The 20,398-nt window shown below is 25.0% G+C and overlaps 1 protein-coding gene across 20 annotated transcripts in view; it reads right to left on the reverse strand.

Moving 5' to 3' along the window:
• The window catches only part of LOC129610076 (kinesin-like protein KIF13B), a 231,437-nt gene that overhangs the window by 55,496 nt on the left and 155,543 nt on the right, over positions 1 to 20,398 (reverse strand). For all 20 annotated transcript variants that reach the window (XM_055522414.1, XM_055522413.1, XM_055522424.1 and 17 more), the window contains one exon: positions 3,853 to 4,016. In XM_055522414.1, coding sequence (XP_055378389.1) covers positions 3,853 to 4,016 — 164 coding nt within the window. The remainder of the gene's footprint in view (positions 1 to 3,852; positions 4,017 to 20,398) is intronic.

Here is a 20,398-nt window from a genome sequence, read left to right on the forward strand (position 1 = left end):
TTATATAAAAGAAAGAGGGTAAGTACATCATGCGATGAAAATCTTGAACTTTATGACCTTCGATAGCATTTTCTTTCTGTATTCCAAACCATCTTTTAAATTTAATGCATGTCAAAAATTTCTAAGTTTTTTTTTTTTTTGATTTCCATTAAGTTTAATCAATAAATTATGTAGCTGTAATATGCTTAGGTAGCTCTTCGAAATTTATAAATCTTTTTCCACAACCATTAATTACACATTTTTTTAATGGATTAAGTTCGCATTTTATTTGTTTTTGTGTTTAATAAGTTCAATTTAACAGGAATTTGCAGGGAAACTAAATTTAGTTGAACAAATTATTAAAATGTTCAATAATTAAAATCCATAAATAATGAAAAATTTATTTGTACAATTAAGTTTTATGTTATTGATCCTTAATTACTGAAGTAGGTGGTATTTAAAAAAATATACATAGCAATGTTTTTGGACTATAAATATTTTCTAATATTTATTGATTTAAATGGATAATTTGGCTCAACAACACGTTTAAGTCAGCATTGCTTGATGTAAAAAATTAAAAATGAACAAAGTGCCACTTTTGTTATTTTTGAGATAGAGCAATGATGTTTTTTGGAAAATACTATAAGACCTTTGCTATATGAATGTTTCGGCATCCTTGTTATAAGAATATGAATATCAGATCTGCACGAGATTTTACATGAAATTTCTACATGCTTGGTTTAACACTATCATTGTTTTAATTTCCTTTTAATAATGTGGAATTCTGGTCTTCGGTTCTAATTTTAAGAAAACTTCAGAAAATTTTGCATTTTTCAACAAGAACATTAAAAATTTTTAAATTTTTATGAGAAGAGTAAAAAATTTTGTTTTTTGTAAAAAACGTAAAAAATGTAAAAAATTTTGTATTTTCGTAATAAATGTAAAAAAAATTGTGTTTTCGTAATTAACATAAAAATTCTTAATTGGCTCAAAATGTGTAAAAAACTTTGTATTTTTTGTAAAAAACGTTTAAAACTTTATTTTTCATGGAAAATGTAAAAAATAAAGTTGGGTCAAACCAATGGTTTGTATTGTAGCACTTTTCCCTTCAACAAGTGAAAATTCTGCTTTTAACTACACTATGTACACCTATCACACTTTTAGAATTATTTTCATTCATATACAAAACTATTTCTAGGATTGCATATATTTAGGATGACGCATATATGCAGTGTTTGAAATAAAGCAAAAATTAATATAAAAGTTATGTTGTGTAATAAAAGTTGTGTGAGTTAAGAAAAATAATTATATTTTTTAATTTCATGGAATTTACCGTTAGCTTTTTGCGTTTATAAAAATTTGGAAAAGCTTGCGGTTTCGGAAATATAAGGTGTCAAAAATTCAAATTTTACGAATTTCAAGAGGTGATAACTTGAGAGCGGGTGGAGATGGAAAAAAATTTTCTTCTAACAAAATGAACTATTTATTAATATCTAAAAGCTCCTAAAATTTCAAGCTTCTACAGTCTGGGGTTTAGAAGAAAAACGACATCAATATTTTGGAAAAGGACTTTAAATAACGGTAAATTTGAACGGCCATTTTGTTTTTCTTAAGTTGAGCTATAGTATACCGCGCAAGGGGAAGCAAGCCACTGCCTTTCCGCGTTTGCAAAATTTCAAAAATGCTTATGGTTTCATTGCAACAAATATTTAAAAAAGGCCATTTTTAGGGTTTTGGGGGGGTATAACTTCTAGAGGGGGGGAGATAGGTAAAAATTTTGTTCTACGGAAATAAGTTTCTAGTGAAGATCTATGTACGTATTAAATTTCAGCTTTCTATCTTTAAGAATGTAGAAGTTTTGTAAACAGACACACGGACAGACGGACGGACGGACGGACGGACGGACAGATTGAAACTAATAAGCACTTTTTTCAAAAAATTTTTTGGAAAAGTGCTAAAAACTAATTTTTGGTAATGATCGTAGAAAATTCATTATTTTCCACAAAAAAACCTAAAAAAACTTTGAATTTTTCGTGAATAACGTAAACAATTTTTTGTTTCTGTGTAGAATTTTTGCTTTCCTTTTAACACATTAATTGTTCATATTTGAACGACTGAATTTCATTTCAGTTATACAGCAGGTCTCAAAACCTTTTTTCTGAATTATATACAGTCAGTCGGCTTAGATATTAAGGAAAATTATATAAAAAATTTGAAAACTTCTTAATATAGACCGTTTCAAGTAAACATTTTTAAGGGATTACTTGAGAAGTTCCTAACTAAAAACGAAAATTGTAATTATAACAGAAACTTCAGCATAAAGTAGCTATTTTAAAAGGCACCGATGGTCAAATATTTCTTATATTCTTGTAAAAATACTTTGTACTTTTAATAAATTTTTAAATTTTTAATTTATTTTATTGAAAAAACATAACAATTATAATAGAAACATTTAAATATTTCCGTTTTAATTTCTATTGAAAAAAACATTTAAATTAATTTAGAATAAAAAGAAAGACTTGAGAATAAATTTAAATATTTTTTTTTTTTTCATTTGCATAAGTAGAAAAAAAAATATAACGGATAGAAGGTAATTATAAATATGATATTTCAAGGACGAACCTTATTATACCTTATTCATTAAAAGGTGGATTTTATTTTATTTTTTATTATTGTATAAAAGGTATAATCTATATTACTTGAGCATGTGTATGTAAAAATATATATTAAATAACTCTCGTCTTTTTCTCTATAACAATAATCCAAAAATAAAAAAAAAAACGAAAGGAAAAAATTATTGCATTGCAGTGATTGTAAAAATCAACCGACAACAAAAAAAAAACCGACATTTGAAGTTTCCCTACAGTCAGAAACCTTGAAAAATTAAAAAATAAGAATTAAAAAAAAACAGAAGAAGAAAAACAACAAAAAGTACTTAAGGTATTGGCTTCTTACAAAGTTGTTCTCATGATTTTGTAAAGCTTTGTTTTTAAAAAGGGTGAAATTTTTTTCTTTATGTTTATTTTCTATTTTGTTTTATATTTTTGTAAAAATATGACAAGGTGTCCACTCTATTTAAAAAATATTTTAAATAATAGTACGATTTTTCGATTTTAATGCCAGATCAAGTTGCTTCCTCGAAAATATGCAAATTCTGTCATTCCAAATATTTCCGAATATGCCGAATAAGAAAAAGAAATATTTTGAACAAAAATAGGTAAAAATAAAATTGTTCGCTCGGTTTGAAATTAGAATTGATTTTTTGCTTAATCGAATTTTTTAATTTCGAATTAAAATTTTCTTATTCCAGATGAATTTGAATTTCGAAAACACGAGTACAACGAAAAGCGAAGCTGATGCAGTAAGTTCTACGGGGTTTGTTTCTTTTTGAGACAGTTCTTCTATTCGTTTGTAGAAATGAAAGTGCGTCTCTAAAAAATTCTTCAAAATATTTCTAAAAAGTCTTTAAAAAGAATGTGTTAGCAATTTAATAATGAAATGGGATACCCCCTCAGGCACTATGATAAATAATTTTTATTTAGTACGGCACCTTATTCTACTTCAAATATTATTAATTTTATGTATTTTTTTTTAGTCTAGATATAGCAAACATAAATTAGTCAAAAACAAATGAGAGAAAAAAAAAAAACAAATTTACAAAATTTATAAATAAAAGCAAACAAAGCAAAAACTCAGGTTTTTTTTTTTTTGTTTTTGCCTCCCCTTTATGTTAATTTTCATTTCTTTATTTTTTCAATTTTTATACAAATTGTTCTATGTACAAGCTCCTACAGATATGCAAGTTGAACAAATTTTTATGTATTCACAGTTTGATATATAAACATAAAATTAAAGAGAAAATTGTTGACTTACCTGTTTGCCCGTATGCAAATATACAAGCATTATAACCTTGGAATGCATTTTCTAAAATATCACGACCAACTGAATTAAATACAACTTCTTGAGATGCAAATATTGATGCATCCGGATCAATTGAATAAAAGCAATGATCAAATGCAAATGTCTTTGGTTGTTTCCTGAAAATAGAACATAAAAGATAAAAAACAATGATAATAAAAATAAATTTTTATAACAATGAAAATTGAATAAACGTGATAGAATAAAAATATTTGATATAAAAAATAAATAGAAAAGAAAAAAAGGATTTTTAAATTTCAGACTACAAAATCTTGTCTAGATTTATTTGGTATTTAGAATATTTGTTAAAGTTTTCTGCAATTTCATTTGGACTTTAAGTTTTTTCATAATACTGAATTTAATATTTTAAATTATACAATTATTTTTATATAAAATTTCATAATTTTATTTAATTTATATTCTTTTAAGTACAATATTACTTGATATTTAAAGCAGTTCACAAACTCATTATGTCGCGGAAAGTAAATGTCATCGCAAGATAAATAAACAATAAATCTTTAATAAATTGAAGTAACAAACAAAATTGAAATTAGTTCCACTCTACATACAGTGGTGGTCATAGCAATCCTAGCAATAAAACCACATGAAGGCATTTATATTATATTTGACCGCCATTATAAGGACCACTTCATACCCTCTAACGCAATAAAAACGAATTAAACGCGAATATGAGTGAACGAACTATAAGAGAGAGAAAAAAATTTAAGGAGCATAGGTGTTAGAAAAATTCCAATATTTAGTTCTCGAATAATAAAAAACAGTCTAGAATTTTTAAAGAAATAAAACACATAGAATGCAGTAGAGTTATTGAGAATATCGTATATTGATATTTCAAAATTTCTCATTTCATTTCTCTACATGTCAACTCTCTCTCCCTCCCTCTCGTAACAGAAGCGATTTTCTCGCTTTTAAGTATTATTTACTTTGCTGAACGGTAAGCTTTCATCTAAATTTTACTTTTGAAAAATTAGATTATTAGAATTATTATTAGATTAGAGAAATTATTATAAGCTTTAGTTAAAAGCTTAGTACCCTACGAGACTTTCTCACGCTGTATGATGTAATTTCATTACACTAAAACAAATCAAATGTTTTTCGGCATATAAAATTTTAATAACCATAAAAATTCTTTTTTATAAATAATTTAAAATGAAAAATGTCTACATCAAAATACAAACCAATAATAAAAATTTTCAATTTACAAAATAATAATGTATAAATCCAAAATCACAGTGTGTGAGGAAAATTTTCTCATACAAAAAATTGGACAATAAGAAAAAACCGGAAATAAAAAAAAAACGAATACCCATTGTGTGGGTATAACTTTTGACCAATAAAATTCGACATTATTCAAGATTACATCGTTAAATTATGAAGAGAAGAGAAAAGATTTATTATCTGCTTCATGTCTCCCTTAAATATGTTTTGATTATACAGTCGAGTATTATCGTGACTTGCATTTTTTATTGATGGTATTGTTCCCCTCAGAAGTTAAGCTATCAAAATATTTTGTGATTTTCAGTTCATCACATCAAGACATTTTTTATTTTAATTTTTTTTTTTTTGTTTATCATACTTAAGGATATACTGCAATTTTATGTCACAAAATTTTAATGCCTTCATTTTTTTTTTCTTTCAATATTCTTTTTACACTTTTAGTGACATGAACTTTGATTTTTATGGGAGGAAAAACAAAGATTTAATATTATAGAAGAAAATCAGTAAAAATCAGTCGGCCATTTTTAATGTTTATTTATTGTAATAAAAATAATATTAGATTTTTCTCCTAAAAATTACAGTACATAAAGTATATATTTGGTGAATTTTCTCTTATACGTATATAGAAATAAAAATTTTTGAGTAAAATATTTTTTTTTTGTTAATTGAAAAATTTATGATTTTTTATTTAACGTCACTGGGAGGAAATTTTTTGTAATATAAATAAGATGAGAGTATAAATCAGTGAGAGTGATAAATTTTTATACGTGCATACCGTATACCTGATAAATACAAATGAGAGAAAATATGAAAATATTGTGATGTAATAATTAAATCGACTATATGACATGTAGAAACCGTATAACAATTTTGATGTCATAACATTGAATAAATTTGTGTGATAAATGTATACAATGACAATAAAATATTCAATGAATATATTAAATTTGCCAGGGAATATTAATTTCTAGAAATTTTATGAAATGATACAAGACTTAGTTTTTAGTATTTGTAAAAAAATAAAATAAATTGTGGTGAAAAAATAGAAGAATAAAATTATAAAAAAATAGAAGAATAAAGTTGTTATGATGCCGACTAATTCAAATGTCATTCAAGCAGCAGTTAAACATTTATGTATTACGTAAAATTACATATACCAATGTATTTATGTAAATGTAAGTATGCATGTATGACCAAAAACCATTTTCAATATTAATTGAACAATTAAAATTTTCATTGGATTACACAAAAAATCGATCAATTCAAATTGAAATCAAATTGAACACTTTTAATATTAATGTTAGACGATTTTGTATTAAAACAAAAAAAAATCTGTAGTCTGTCTGTCAAGGATAATTATTTTTACTCGTATGATAGAATTTATTAAAGCAATAAAAAAAATTATTAGTTGAGTTAAAAAAAAAAATTTGTTTTTTTAATTTTTTAATTTACTTTTCAGATTTTTTTTCTAACTTTATATACAGGATGTTCAAGACTCGACAGTACTTTCGAAGCAGGATGATAAAATGAATCTAAGTAAACAAAAAGCTCTTAGAAATATTTTGCGATTTTGAGCCCTCCTACTCGAATTATGAAGCCTTAAAATTTAAATTTCTGGAAACTGTCTAATTTTTACAGATAATTTGGAAAAAATAAAAGGAAAACAAACAATTTTGCATACTCATTTGAAAACTTGAAAAATTCCCCTTACATCGAGTCCTGCATACTTTAGTATACTTTTATAATACATTTATATTATAGCTTTCTGATTCTTTTAGAGGGCTCTATAATTTTGCCAAAATTTATAACGAATTTATGTATAAGTATACGTTACTTTCTACTTTTACTAAAGTAAGCCCATTCACAATAATTATTTTTAATTCACAATAACTCTTTTGGTCATAATTATACAAAATTGTAGATGCTTATAATTGTTATACATCTCATATATTTAAATTAAATTTCGTGAAATTCTTAACATTACGCCTCAATCTATATTAAAATCAATGCAAATTGACAGAAAGAAAAAATTATGTCAATAGAATGTTATAAGAACGTTTTTCGTTTTGCATAAAATACAAAATGTAAAAAATGTAGTTAAATTTATTATTCAGTTGAGAATTTTTTTAACAACAATAATAACATTATAATACAAGTATTACCATTATTATTATTTTTTTTTTGTTTATGAAAAATTTCCTATTCCAATAATGGTAAAGAAAATAAATTTTCAAATAAGCGAAGTAATCTGTAAACGCAATTTAATTTCCTTCCGGGTAATGTCATCGAGCACGTAAACTTTCTTATATATAATTCGTTTTTTTTTTTGCAAAATTTTAATAAATGAATGTAGCTATGTAAAATGAGAATATAATTGTACGAAAAATTATAAAATAAAACTACTATATTGTTAATGTTGGTAGTTACTTTAAAATATTATCCTGATCTTACTTTACTTATAAACGTGGAGGAAAAGAAAAAAGTCTTACAGCGAAAAGGAATTCTAAATCAGGGATTTTAATAATAAGAAATCCTTGAAAGTTAAGTAAAAAAAAAAAAAAGAATGGAAAAATGGAAAGAAATGTTGAAAAAATTATACGAGATTCAGTTAATAGTGTGCAGTAGAATTTCTTTTTTTTTTAATATTGTAAGCGTGACAAAAATATTCACTTGAATTTTTTTCTCAATGAAAAGACAAAAAGAAAAATGAAAACAATTTTATCTCTAGATTATGTGCCCATTATCCATTTCTATAAAATTTTTTTCCAATGAATGGAAATTATGCATAAAAAAGAAAACGTAGTGGGGTACACGATCTTTTATTTTAATACAAAAATAACAATAACAAAAAAAAAATAATAATAAAAGTCCACCGCCATTTCTTCTATAATAGAATGTTGAAAAAAAAAATGTAAAAATTATTATAATAGCATCCTTACATCCTTAAAAAATTAAAAGATGAAAAGCAAAAATGAAGAAAAAGAAAACAAAATTCTTATATAAGCGATTTTTTTTTTCTTTCTTTATAAATGAATTTCTGCAGAAGATTCGAGTCTTGTTTTATTATAACGCTCTTTAAAAGTGTTTTTTTTTTGCTTTTCTTTTTAATTTTTTCGCTTGTTTTTTTTGTACAAATAATGTCCTGAATTTGTCTGCATCAATTGCACAAAGAAATACCATACAAGATGATGAAAAAGCGAATTGAATGCTTTTTCTTTTTTCTATTCTTTTAAAAATATCCTTGAAATTGATATAATATCCTTTGACATGCATATAATATGTACAAAAATGTCAATATATAATACACAAGTATGCATATATATATATGCATCGATTTTAAGTATATAATGAATACATTTTTGTGTTTAAAACCGAGTGTACCATTCGAAATTTGAGTAGATCTGCCGCCTTTCAAAAATTCAAAAACACTTTGCAAAATTTAATGTTAAAATCACTAAAAATCTTAATTCAAGAAAATCCTGTAATTGAAATCATAACTTGTGGTCGGTGGAGACTTTCGATGTTCATCGTCACAGTACGGATTATAGTAGGAATGAGCCGATGAATGTGATGTTGTGTGCCGCCAATTCCAACACCGACTATTTTGATTTCGTAATTTGTAAGAGTGGTCTAAAATCTATACTTGATAAGAATTTGAATTATATTTAACTATGGGTTAGATAACAGTAGTATTGTAACTCAACTCTTTTTTGTTTTTAATATTTTTAAGTTTTTAACGCGGAGATTAATCGAAAATATTTTTCCTAGACGTTGTGATAGCTACATTTTATGGGTCTAAATGATGATTGTTATGACTCTTTCGTCCAATATTAATTTGCATGATAATTGATGGCTTGGTCTAAGCAATTCATCCGATATTATAATGTGTATTCAATTGTTTTAAGAATAAGCGTGTTCAATCAGTTTATGAATGCTAATATACGAGTAGTTAACGAATTCTAAATGAAATTGTGAATTAAATTTTATTCGTCAACATTTTGGAATTCTTTATGAATAATTCGCCTCATAACAATGAAATTCAACGAATTAAATAAAAAATTAATAGTATAACTTACGTTTATTATAACTGTTATATTAAGTGTTATATTAATAGTTTTCTTAAGCTAAACAAATACATATTTTGCTTCAAGTATCATTTTTTGTGAGAAAATAGTAAGAATTGAACGATGGTGGATATTTACTGAATGGCACACTCTGTATAAATTTTTTTCTACATCTACTTATACTCTATGAATTTCATATACCTATTTATTTATATATATATAAGTATAACAATATGTAAAGATTTTAAATTTCAAATATTGCTTTTTATTTTTCTTAATCTTTTTGCATTTCATTTGTTCTTCAGTTTATCAAGGACTTCTTATAATATTCTTAAAACATCATACATACATATATATATATATATATATATATATATATATATATATATATATATATATATATATATATATATATATATATTGATGCATACACTATATGTTATACAAATATTATCTTTTTCTATATACTTAAGTATGTGCACATATTTAGTAAGGTGTCTTGGGATATGGCTACAATATTGCTTTTTAGGATGCTATTTAAAGAGTTATTTAGACGTCGACAAAATATATTTTATGAAAATCATATACAAAATGAAATCAAATAAAAATCCTATATAAAAGGATGTGAATTTTAAAATAAGAAAAAAAAAAATTAAAGGAAGAAAAATAGAAAAACATTTTAAAAGAATAAAATTTATTGGAAAACTAATAGCAATCGTAATTATTTTTATATTGAAATAAAATTATAAAAAAAAAAATAAATAAATAATTTTATTTTCTTTCTAAAGAAGACACAAAAGAAGATTTACGATTGAAGGACTTTTCTGATAATTTTACAAGTTATAAATTGAAAAATGAAAGGAGGGGAAAAAAGACAAACAAGAAAACAAAATTGGAAAGTTTTTTTAAATTTTTTTTCTCTTATTCTTGGAAAATTTCCCTGCAAAAAGTGGTCAATATAGGATTGTAGAATTTTTACCTGGTTATAAATCCTGACCATTATAAAATTAGAAAGTTAAAGTAAATTGAAATAATTGAGAATTCATATTTAATGCTAAAGTATTTGAATTTCTAAAATTTTTACAAGAATTAATTTATGTTTGTCATCGAATATTGTAAGCATTCAAGGATAAATATTGTAAATAGTTAATGGATTTCATTTATAATTTTCTTATATTACAAAGAACAGTGATTTTCATCTTAAATTCGCACAATTTTAGCAAAAATTTCATTGTAGAAATTGTTCTAGTAATTCAAGTAAAACATTTTAATTACCATATTGGTTAATTGGGCAGATTTTAACAGATTTTCCTGAAGAATTTCCCGAAGAATAAAGAACACATTGCATACTTGCTTTAAAATTTCTAAGAATTATTTTAATTATCAAATGAATTTAAGGAGATTTAGGAAATTATTCTGATATATGGGAGAAAATTATTAACAAAAGCAAGTGCTTATGTTGAATAAATCGGAGAGTTTGTTTAACAGTTGTTCCAAAGTTCATACATATATGTAGATCTATAAAGTTTCGTAAGTAGATTTGTGAAGCTTTCTTTAAAGCTAATTATATTTTGTGAAATTTTGAATATTCTATTACCCAGAATTAAATGAAAAATAGTACTGAAAGTAGCAATTTAACTAGTAAATTTATTAATTATTTTTAAATATTAAAATTAAATTTATTTTCCATGAATTTTTATTGCAGAGTATAGAGGAAGATAACCATATTAATTGCTCCGATTGTATATTTTATCTTTTCAAATCTCTTTATCTCTAATTCTTTGAATTTAATTGTGTTTTCGATTGATTTTCAATTACAATTAGAGTTCATTCCATTACATAAGATTTCAATTTAATTGCGTTTCTTTTACAAGTTTTAGAAAATTCCTTTGAAGTTGTTTGAAAACTTTTGAAGTTTTATTTTATATATTTAAAATTTTTATTTTGTTCTTCTCTTTTTTTTTCACATCAAAATCAGAAAGAAATTTTTATACTGCATTAAACAAATACATAGGAGTGCAAATCCTCTTGAAATATTTTCCTTTTTCCATTTCTCCTCATGCCGTATACATTGTTTACATATAAGTATGTGTGACTTCAGAATATTGTGAATAGCATATTTTTATTTAAAAATATTAAGCAAAGAGTTATATGAATTTTCTTATTGCAGCATTATTTTTAAAGTCATTAGAAGGACTTATTAATTATAAATGTGTGTATTTAATGTGTGTTTGTGTATATAAATGTAAATGAAATTTATGAACATACAATTTAGAATCATATATATATAGAATTCATGTGTATAGTATATGTACTTGCATTCTGTTCCATGCATATTGGACATTCCGTATGTTAAAATTTAATAATTGAAATTTCTTGAATAGAATTTGTGCGTATTTTAAGATTTTCCTTTTGCCGTGTTAATTTTTCTAAAAGATGGAGTTCGTAAAAAAAGATTCTGTAAAATCAGTATAGGGTATACTTTCAGTTAAAAAATTGTAATTTTAAATTTAAAATGCGGCAAATCTTTAAAAATTTTACATTCGATTTAAATTGTACTCGAAGCTTTTAAAATATTATAATTCTTATTTGAGATACTAAATTACTATTCAAAATTTTTTATATTACTCAACAATATCCTAGAGAATATATGAAGGGAATGAGTACAATAATTGTGTAAAAGTACTGAATCAGTGTAAATCTACTTCTTGATTCATGAAGCTTGAAATTCTAACAAAACTCTGTACATGTGATATACGAAAATTTATTCTTTTTAAAGGATTAACCATAATGAATAAAATTTAAAAAAAAATATTTATATTCCATATATATATGTATATGCAAATACAATATATTATCTTGTATATACACAGACCTACATAATATGTATATACATATATAAGGACCTAACTTTTAAATGAATGGAATGAAATAATGCCCCTTAGCTAACATATAAAATGAAAATATAAACAATGTGCGATATGCAAGTGAAAAGATGCTGCATAGGATATTAGAAAAATAAACAAAAATATGAAAATGGAATAATGAAAATTACAAAAACAATAACGGTAACAAGAAATAATAATAATAATTATAATATAAGAGAGAGAACAAAAAAAAAAAATTGTTTTTTATAACAATGCGCAATTTTTCTCTTGCTCCTGGTTTCTTTTTTTTTCTCTGAATTCATTAATGTTTTTGAAATATTTTATTAACTATATATAAATGTATATAGGATGTAAAATAATATAAAAATTATTGAAAGGATTTCCTAGGAGAAAACATAATAGAAAAAATGGGAAAAAAAAATTCATAAAAAAATACATTTTAAATTAGAAGACATGATTTTATTAAAATTACTACTTCTGTTTTGAAATAAAAGGAAGTTCTTCTAAAATTTAAATATTGTGAATTCTTTATTGTATAAATCTGTCAAAATGATTGTGAATTCTCCATAGTTTTAATTATCAACTATGTATATATGAAAGAAATGTCATTTTTGCTATTGTATAACAAGAATAACAAATTTTATATAGCCTGTAGTGATGCCATCTGGTATAATTTTCGAGACCAGAAATATGGTAATTTTGACAGGTTATTTACCTGTCAAAATTACCATATTTCTGTTTTTTTATTTAAAAAACGAAAATAATAAAAGAGTTTTTAAGTAAAAAAGAATAATATTTATTATTCGCAATATAACAGATGGCTATCGTGAAAACCATTTGCCAATGGTAACACTCTTATTCCTATATGTAAAATTTAAGTATCTTCGAGTACGTAGCTCCTTCCACGGGGACATTTGGCGTTATATATTAATACTTCGCTTATTATATGCAGTCGCTTAAATTTTTTAATAAAATTGAAAGTAAATTGAATAAAGTCGGGTCAAACCAATGTATTGTAGCACTTTTCCCTTCAACAAGTGAAAATCCTGCTTTTAAAAACAGTCTATGTATATCTACCACACTATCAAAATTATTTTCATTCATAAACGAAATTATTTCTAGGATTGCATATATTTAGGATGAACCATTTATGCAGTCTTTGAAATAATGCAAAAATTAATATAAAGAGGGGTTAACATAGTGTTCGATTTTGAGGATTAATTGTGTGAGTTAAGAAAAATAATTATATTTTCTAATGTCACGGAATTTACCGTTAATTTTTGCGTTTATAGAAATTTCAAAAAGCTTGCAGTTTCGGAAATATAAGGTGTCAAAAATTCAAATTTTAGCAATTTCAAGAGGCGATAACTTGAAAGGGGGTGGAGATGGAAAAAAATTTTCTTCTAACGAAATGAACTATTTGCTAATGTCCCTAAAATTTCAAGCTTCTACAGGCTGGGGTCTAGAAGAAAAACGACATCAAAAATTTGGAAAAAAAGGACTTTAGATAACGGTTAATTTGAACGACCATTTTGTTTTTCTAAAGTTTAACTATGGTATACCGCGCTAGGGGAAGCAAGCCACTGACTTTCTGCGTTTGCAAAATTTCCAAAATGCTTATGGTTTCATTGCAACAAATAGTTAAAAAATTTAGGGTTTTGGCCATTTTTAGGGTTTTGGGGGGGTATAACTTCTAGAAGGGGAGAGATAGGTAAAAATTTTGTTCTACGGAAATAAGTTTCTAGTAAAGATCTATGTACATACAAAATTTCAGCTTTCTATCTTTAAGGGTGTAGAAGTTTTGTAAGCAGACACACTGACAGACGGACGGACGAACGGACAGAGTGAAATTAATAAGCATTTTTTTTTTCAAAAATTTTTTGGAAAAGTGTTAAAAATGAAAATATTTTTTTTAACAATAAGCGTGTTTTGAGATTTTTAGAGCAAATTATGCAAAATTTTATAACTTCAATAATTTTGTTGTCATATTATTAAAAGAAACTCTTATGATATTCAGAGAAATTTTCATCATATAATTATTAATTTAAATCCTTGTTACAATTTTTGAATAATTTTCTTAAATTGCAATTAAAATAAGAGTATAATTTTTATAGAACAATTAAAACTTCATTTAACAAAAGAATTTTAATCCTCAACTGCATAATAACTATAACTGAAAACAATATTGAATAATCAAAAATTTATTTAAGAAAATCTTTTAAGAAAACTGTTCCATATATTAAGTGTACCATAGCCAGTTCGATAAGTAGACGACTAATTTAAAGCCTTTTTTAAAAAAGTCACTTTGAATTCACTCGAATTGAATCAAAGTGTTGTCTAAATATTTTATGACTAAAAAATTAAGTACATGAAACAATAGTAGAATTGCTTCACTCATTTTAAAATCGGTGGAATTATAAGACCCTCGTAGTATTAAATCTTAAGATGGAATTCTCATTCTTTGTTCAATTCCCAAAATTGAACATTGAATTTAATTGTGACACAATAATGGTGTCATCCATCTTGCTTCTTCTTCTCTATTATTTAAATAAAATTTTTCTTTTAAAGCAAAAAAGAAACAATTTTTATTTATTTAAAATGTTTGAGTGTCTTCTGCACTCATGCATTATTTAAATTTAATACGATTTAAAATTGCATTTCGGACAATTTCCATTTTATTTTTTGTTGTATTTTGTACAATGCATACATGCATAACCACATATGTAATTTTGTTATTCAATATTGTGTATATTTGGTTAAGATATTTAAGATTAAAGCTATTAACCGTACAGAATTACCAGTTTAATCTATTGTTTCTTGAACAGCTCCCTTGAATTAAATAATGTGTACTGTTTTAGGCAACGATTACATTTTGGATAATCCTTTCGAAAAGTCAAAGTTTTTAAGCCAGTTTTTCGAACATTTCCCGCTGGTAATTAAACATTTCCAAATTGTAAATAAAACCGGATATGGTCGAAATTAAAAAAAAATTTTACGAAATAATACAAAGACGTTGAATAATATAATCTTGGAGGCAAATAGGAAGATCCGAAATTTTAAATTAACTGCTCGCAGAACTTTTCCTTTCAGTTCTACAAAACAAATTGCATTTGAATCAGTTAATTAGAAGGATGTTTAAAATCACCGTTGGTCTACTAAGCGTTAAATGAATGAATATTCATAAATATGTAAAATTTCGCTATAACTTTAAAAAAAATTACAAAAGTTTTTTTTAGAAAAAGAAAATAAATATTTTTGTAAAGTTTCAAACAAAAATCAAATATACGAGTAAGTTAATGCAAAATGGAGTAAAAAAGGTAAAAAAAATTTTATTAGTTTTAATGCGCATTTCTAGAAAAACTATTCATTTTATATAAGATAAGGACTCTATATTGCTTATTTCACTTTTATCCTCAACAATTTTCTAAAAATTTGCATAATTTTTCAATAAAAATTGAATGCAATTTTAATGTATAATAAAAATAAAGTGGTAAAAACTAAATAGAGACGTTCGTAATCCTTTTTTTTCTTTGTTAAAACGTAGCTCACTTCGTTTACATGTCCTATTACTTACAAAATCACAAGTATCACCAGAAAAGTAAGGGGAATTTTAAGAATACAATATTTATTTTATCCAAAGAAAACCGAGAATTTATTAAAATTCTAGTCAAATTTTGGATTATTGAAATCGATTTTATAATTTAACACGTTTGATGTTGTAATGAAATTCATTTATATATCGTGCTTGACGTCAAATGTTGAATTTTATTCTGAAAGTTTCCATGTATTTCCAGGTTCAGTTGGAAGGTTATGTTAAAATAAACTTACAAATGGAGAGGAGTACAGTGCGAAGTAAAGTTTATGCGGTCTTTTTTCATTTATAAAGAAAATTGTTTCGAAACAAGAGCAGTATAAAATTTTTATAGTTGGAAATTGTCGCATTGTTGTTACTCAGGGGAAAATTATATAACGAAAAGTATTTTACAAAAAATATTTAATGTAAATTTTTCATCATTTAAATTAACATTTCATTATTCAAAATTATTCAAATATTTTATTTTCTAATTGAATTAGCACAAAGAGAATATCAAATTTTAAATAAAGTTTTAAATCTAAATTAAATGTAATTGTTGCAAGTATACCTACACATGCACAGTAAAGAAAAAAAATATGATTTTTATTTTTTAATTGCATAAGTTTAGGATTCAATGACATTCAAAATGTAAAATGTCTGTCATCGGTAAATAAACATTGTTTTCTAATTTATTATTGTGCTATACAATTAACATTTTTATAATTTGATTGACACATTTTGTGTTGTTTCATATTGTAACATTCGAACATGAACGAGAATTTTGCAGGAAAATTAAAAATTTTATAAATATTGAGAGTAAATTTTGTTGCCATGTAATTGAAGATACAATGAACACCTATACATAGAATTAATTTTGTTATATTGTTGCTGTACTTTTAATTAATTGCTTTACTATTTTGCGCCATCTGGTTCGATTAAAATTAAAAAGTTTTAAAAATATTTAAAAGAGCGAGTAATGCAAAGATGTTGCAAAAAAAAAAAATTTTTGAATTTTTTTAAAAATTTTTTAAAGTTTTTATTTTAGATAAATTTTATTTTTTTAAAATAGCCTAGCAACTGTAAGGAATATAAAGAAATCGAAAAGTAAGTCAAAGTTTTTATTTAAAACACTTTTCACCCATTTATGCTATTTAACGCGTTGAAAATTTTCGACTTTATTTCATAGCCTGTTTCCCATAAACTCAATGAAAGGGAGAGATAGAAGAAGATTACGGGAATATAATAGACCTATGACACATTGAATAATGTTAAACAGAGGCTATTAATATGTCCAGTCCTCTCTGTAAACAATTATAGAGAAAAAATGTATGCAATTACGTTTTTCATCAACAATATTTAGCTCTTCAGATTCTTCAAGTGAATAATTTAAAATAGAATTTATCTAACCTTTTCATTCTCTTAATGCAATTGGATTTTTCTTTTTAAAAAATCAGGAATCTCATTTTTTTTCAATATTTCTTAAATTTCTGAAATATCAATAGTGCATTTTCAAAAATAAAGTGATTAAATTGTGCGCTAATATGCTCACAATTCTATGAAAAAGTAAAATGTATGATTCAAAATTTATTCTGTCCAACTGAACGTGGCATTATATATGAAACTTTGGACATATACGCTAGATATATGGGTCCCACAATAAGTTTTTAAGTTCTATCAATGTTTATAGTAATATACAGAAGGCAATTTTTGTAATTTGCCATTAGTGAGTGTTGGGTCTTTTAATTTAAAACAGTGTCACTCAAAAGATGTAGTTCTATTGTGCAAGTACAAAAATTGTTTCTGTATAACATTATAAACTCTGTAATTCTTCTATATATTTTCACATCTGTTTCTTTATTTAGAGCAATTTTTCTCCAACTATTATTTAAATTACTTATAGATATTTTCAAGAAATATTGATGACTCTCTATAAGATTTCAATGTGCAATTTAAAATAACCATTAATTTTATATAAGACTTGTATAACATATAAAAAATATATTTATTTAAACTTGATTGATCTTATACTCTTTAATTTTAATTAATTATTTAAAATAAATTCTTTTTGATTTTATTTCCAAAATAATCAAATATAAAAGAATCCTTTTAAATTTAATATAATGTATGTACATTTTCCCCAAAAAAAAAAAAAAAATAATACCATTAAAATACTTATTTAAAAATAAATTCTATTTAAATTTTTATATCCTCTTAAAATTTATATGAGCTCTTATATAAAATACTTTTTGTAAGTTTCTGATTAAAAATAAGTAGAAAAAATAAATCAGTAAAAAAAAAAAATGTAAATTCTTTTTATGGTTATGTTTTGTATTACAATAAGAACAAACACAAAAAAAAAAAATTAAATCCAATAAATTTTATCACACATCCTGTCAATTTAATTTACCAAAATACAAAATATGTGAGAGTGTGAGAATAAAAGACGTTAAATTGTATCCTGGATAATTTTCCATTATTTTTGTTGTTTTTCTTATTTTTTTTTTTTTTTGCATATTATATCTAAGTACTTGTGTACTTGTGCAATTGTACATTATGTAGTTTGTGGTATACACAGAATGTAAAAAAATTCTTATATAACAAAATATTATGTTCGTATATAAGGGGTTTGTTTTATTGTTAATTTCGAATTTAAATCAACAAATTCGAAAATGAATAATCACGAATTCGAGAAGAAAAAATAAAATTTTATTATGCTATAATTTTTTCTTAATTATTTTTTTTTTATACACTTTTCATTATTATGAGAAATTTCCACTATTTGTGAAATGTAAACATTATTAACTTTGACAAAAATGACAACTAGTGACAATTAATGACAAACTAGTGACAGTTGATGGCAACTAATTAATTGAGAATATTGATAATTTTTTGAAAATATTGTAGAATTGAGAATTTTTGGGAATGATCAGGAAGGGTTGATAAACAAGGCAGTATACTGCCAAATATATTAGCTCAAATATCTTCATTTTTTTCTTTTAAAATATAATCTTCATTTAAAAAGATTCGTTAAAAAAAATCTCAAGAATTTTCGAGATTTTCAATTGAAGTTAAATTGAAAAAAGTAGCAACTTAAAATATCATAGTTTCAATACGAAACAAATCAGACATCAAAAAGATAAACTAATGACATGCACAATGACATATTATGATGTCACAAGTCAATATAGAATTAATTGCAGTAGAGAATTATTAACAATTTTCTGTCATGGGAGTAACATGCATTGTATATTAAATTGACTTTTTGGTCAAAATGTTTTTTTTTTTGTGAACTTTGGAAAATATGGAAAAATATGTAAAAAATTCCAATTTTGTAAGACTTCAGTAGCATTAAAAAATCTTAATTTTGAAGATATTTTTGAATGAAAAATGTAAAAAATATAAAAAATCTTGTTTCTGCAGCTCTGGTTGCACGCACAATTTCGTAAGACGGGGAATAAAATTTTCTGAAAATCATAGAACGAGAATCATAGAGAAATGAGAAATTCAATTCGGGGAAAAGTAATCAAATTGAGAAAATTAGAATTTTAATTTTAAATTTTTTTTCTCTCTCACTTCTCACTCTCTCTCTCTCTCTCTATCTAAAAAGTATACGAAAACAAGTAAAAACGTTTCAGTCGGTATGAACCGATTGAATTATACCCTGCACCTTTCATTGTTGTATAGCAATTACTCAAACCTGTGAAGTCATTCTATAGAAACTTCACGGATATGTCTGACCTATAATTGGACATCCGACTGAGAAGTTTCATGAATCTGACTTTAATATTTTTCCAAATATTTAAAATTAGCTTTTGGAGTTGTATGGCAGGTACCCGAACCTGCCAAGAAATTCCACTAAAACTTCGCTAATATATCTGATCTATAATTGGACACACAACTGCCAAGTTTCATGAATCTAACTTTATTACTTTTCCAAATATTTAAGATAAGCTTTTGGACTTGTATGGGAGCCACTCGAACCTGTCAAGCAATTCCACCAAAACTTCAGAAATATCTTTGACCTATAATTGGACACACAACTGCCAAGTTTCATGAATCTGTCTTTATTATTTTTCCAAATATTTAAAATTAGCTTTTGGAGTTGTATGGCAGGTACCCGAACCTGCGAAGCAATTCCACTAAAACTTCGCTAATATATCTGATCTATAATTGGACACACAACTGCCAACTTTCATGAATCTAACTTTATTACTTTTCCAAATATTTAAAATAAGCTTTTGGACTTGTATGGGAGCCACCCGAACCTGTCAAGCAACTCCACTAAAACTTCGCAGGTATATCTGATCTATAATTGGACACACAACTGCCAAGTTTCATGAATCTAACTTTTTTATTTTTCCAAATATTTAAAATAAGCTTTTGGACTTATATGGGAGCCACTCGAACCTGTCGAGCAATTCCACCAAAACTTCAGAAATATCTTTGACCTATAATTGGACACACAACTGCTAAGTTTCATGAATCTGACTTTATTATTTTTCCAAATATTTAAAATAAGCTTTTGGACTTGTATGGGAGCCACTCGAACCTGTCAAGCAATTCCACCAAAACTTCAGAAATATCTTTGACCTATAATTGGACACACGACTGCCAAGTTTCATGAATCTGACTTTATTATTTTGCCGAATATAAAAAATTTGCTTTTGGAGTTGTATGGCAGCCACCCGAACCGGTGCAGCTACCCCATTATAATTTTTATAACATATGTAGAATAT

The sequence above is a fragment of the Condylostylus longicornis genome, unplaced genomic scaffold, assembly GCF_029603195.1.
Source record: "Condylostylus longicornis isolate FDR11 unplaced genomic scaffold, ASM2960319v2 ptg000043l, whole genome shotgun sequence".
NCBI lineage: Eukaryota > Metazoa > Arthropoda > Insecta > Diptera > Dolichopodidae > Condylostylus > Condylostylus longicornis.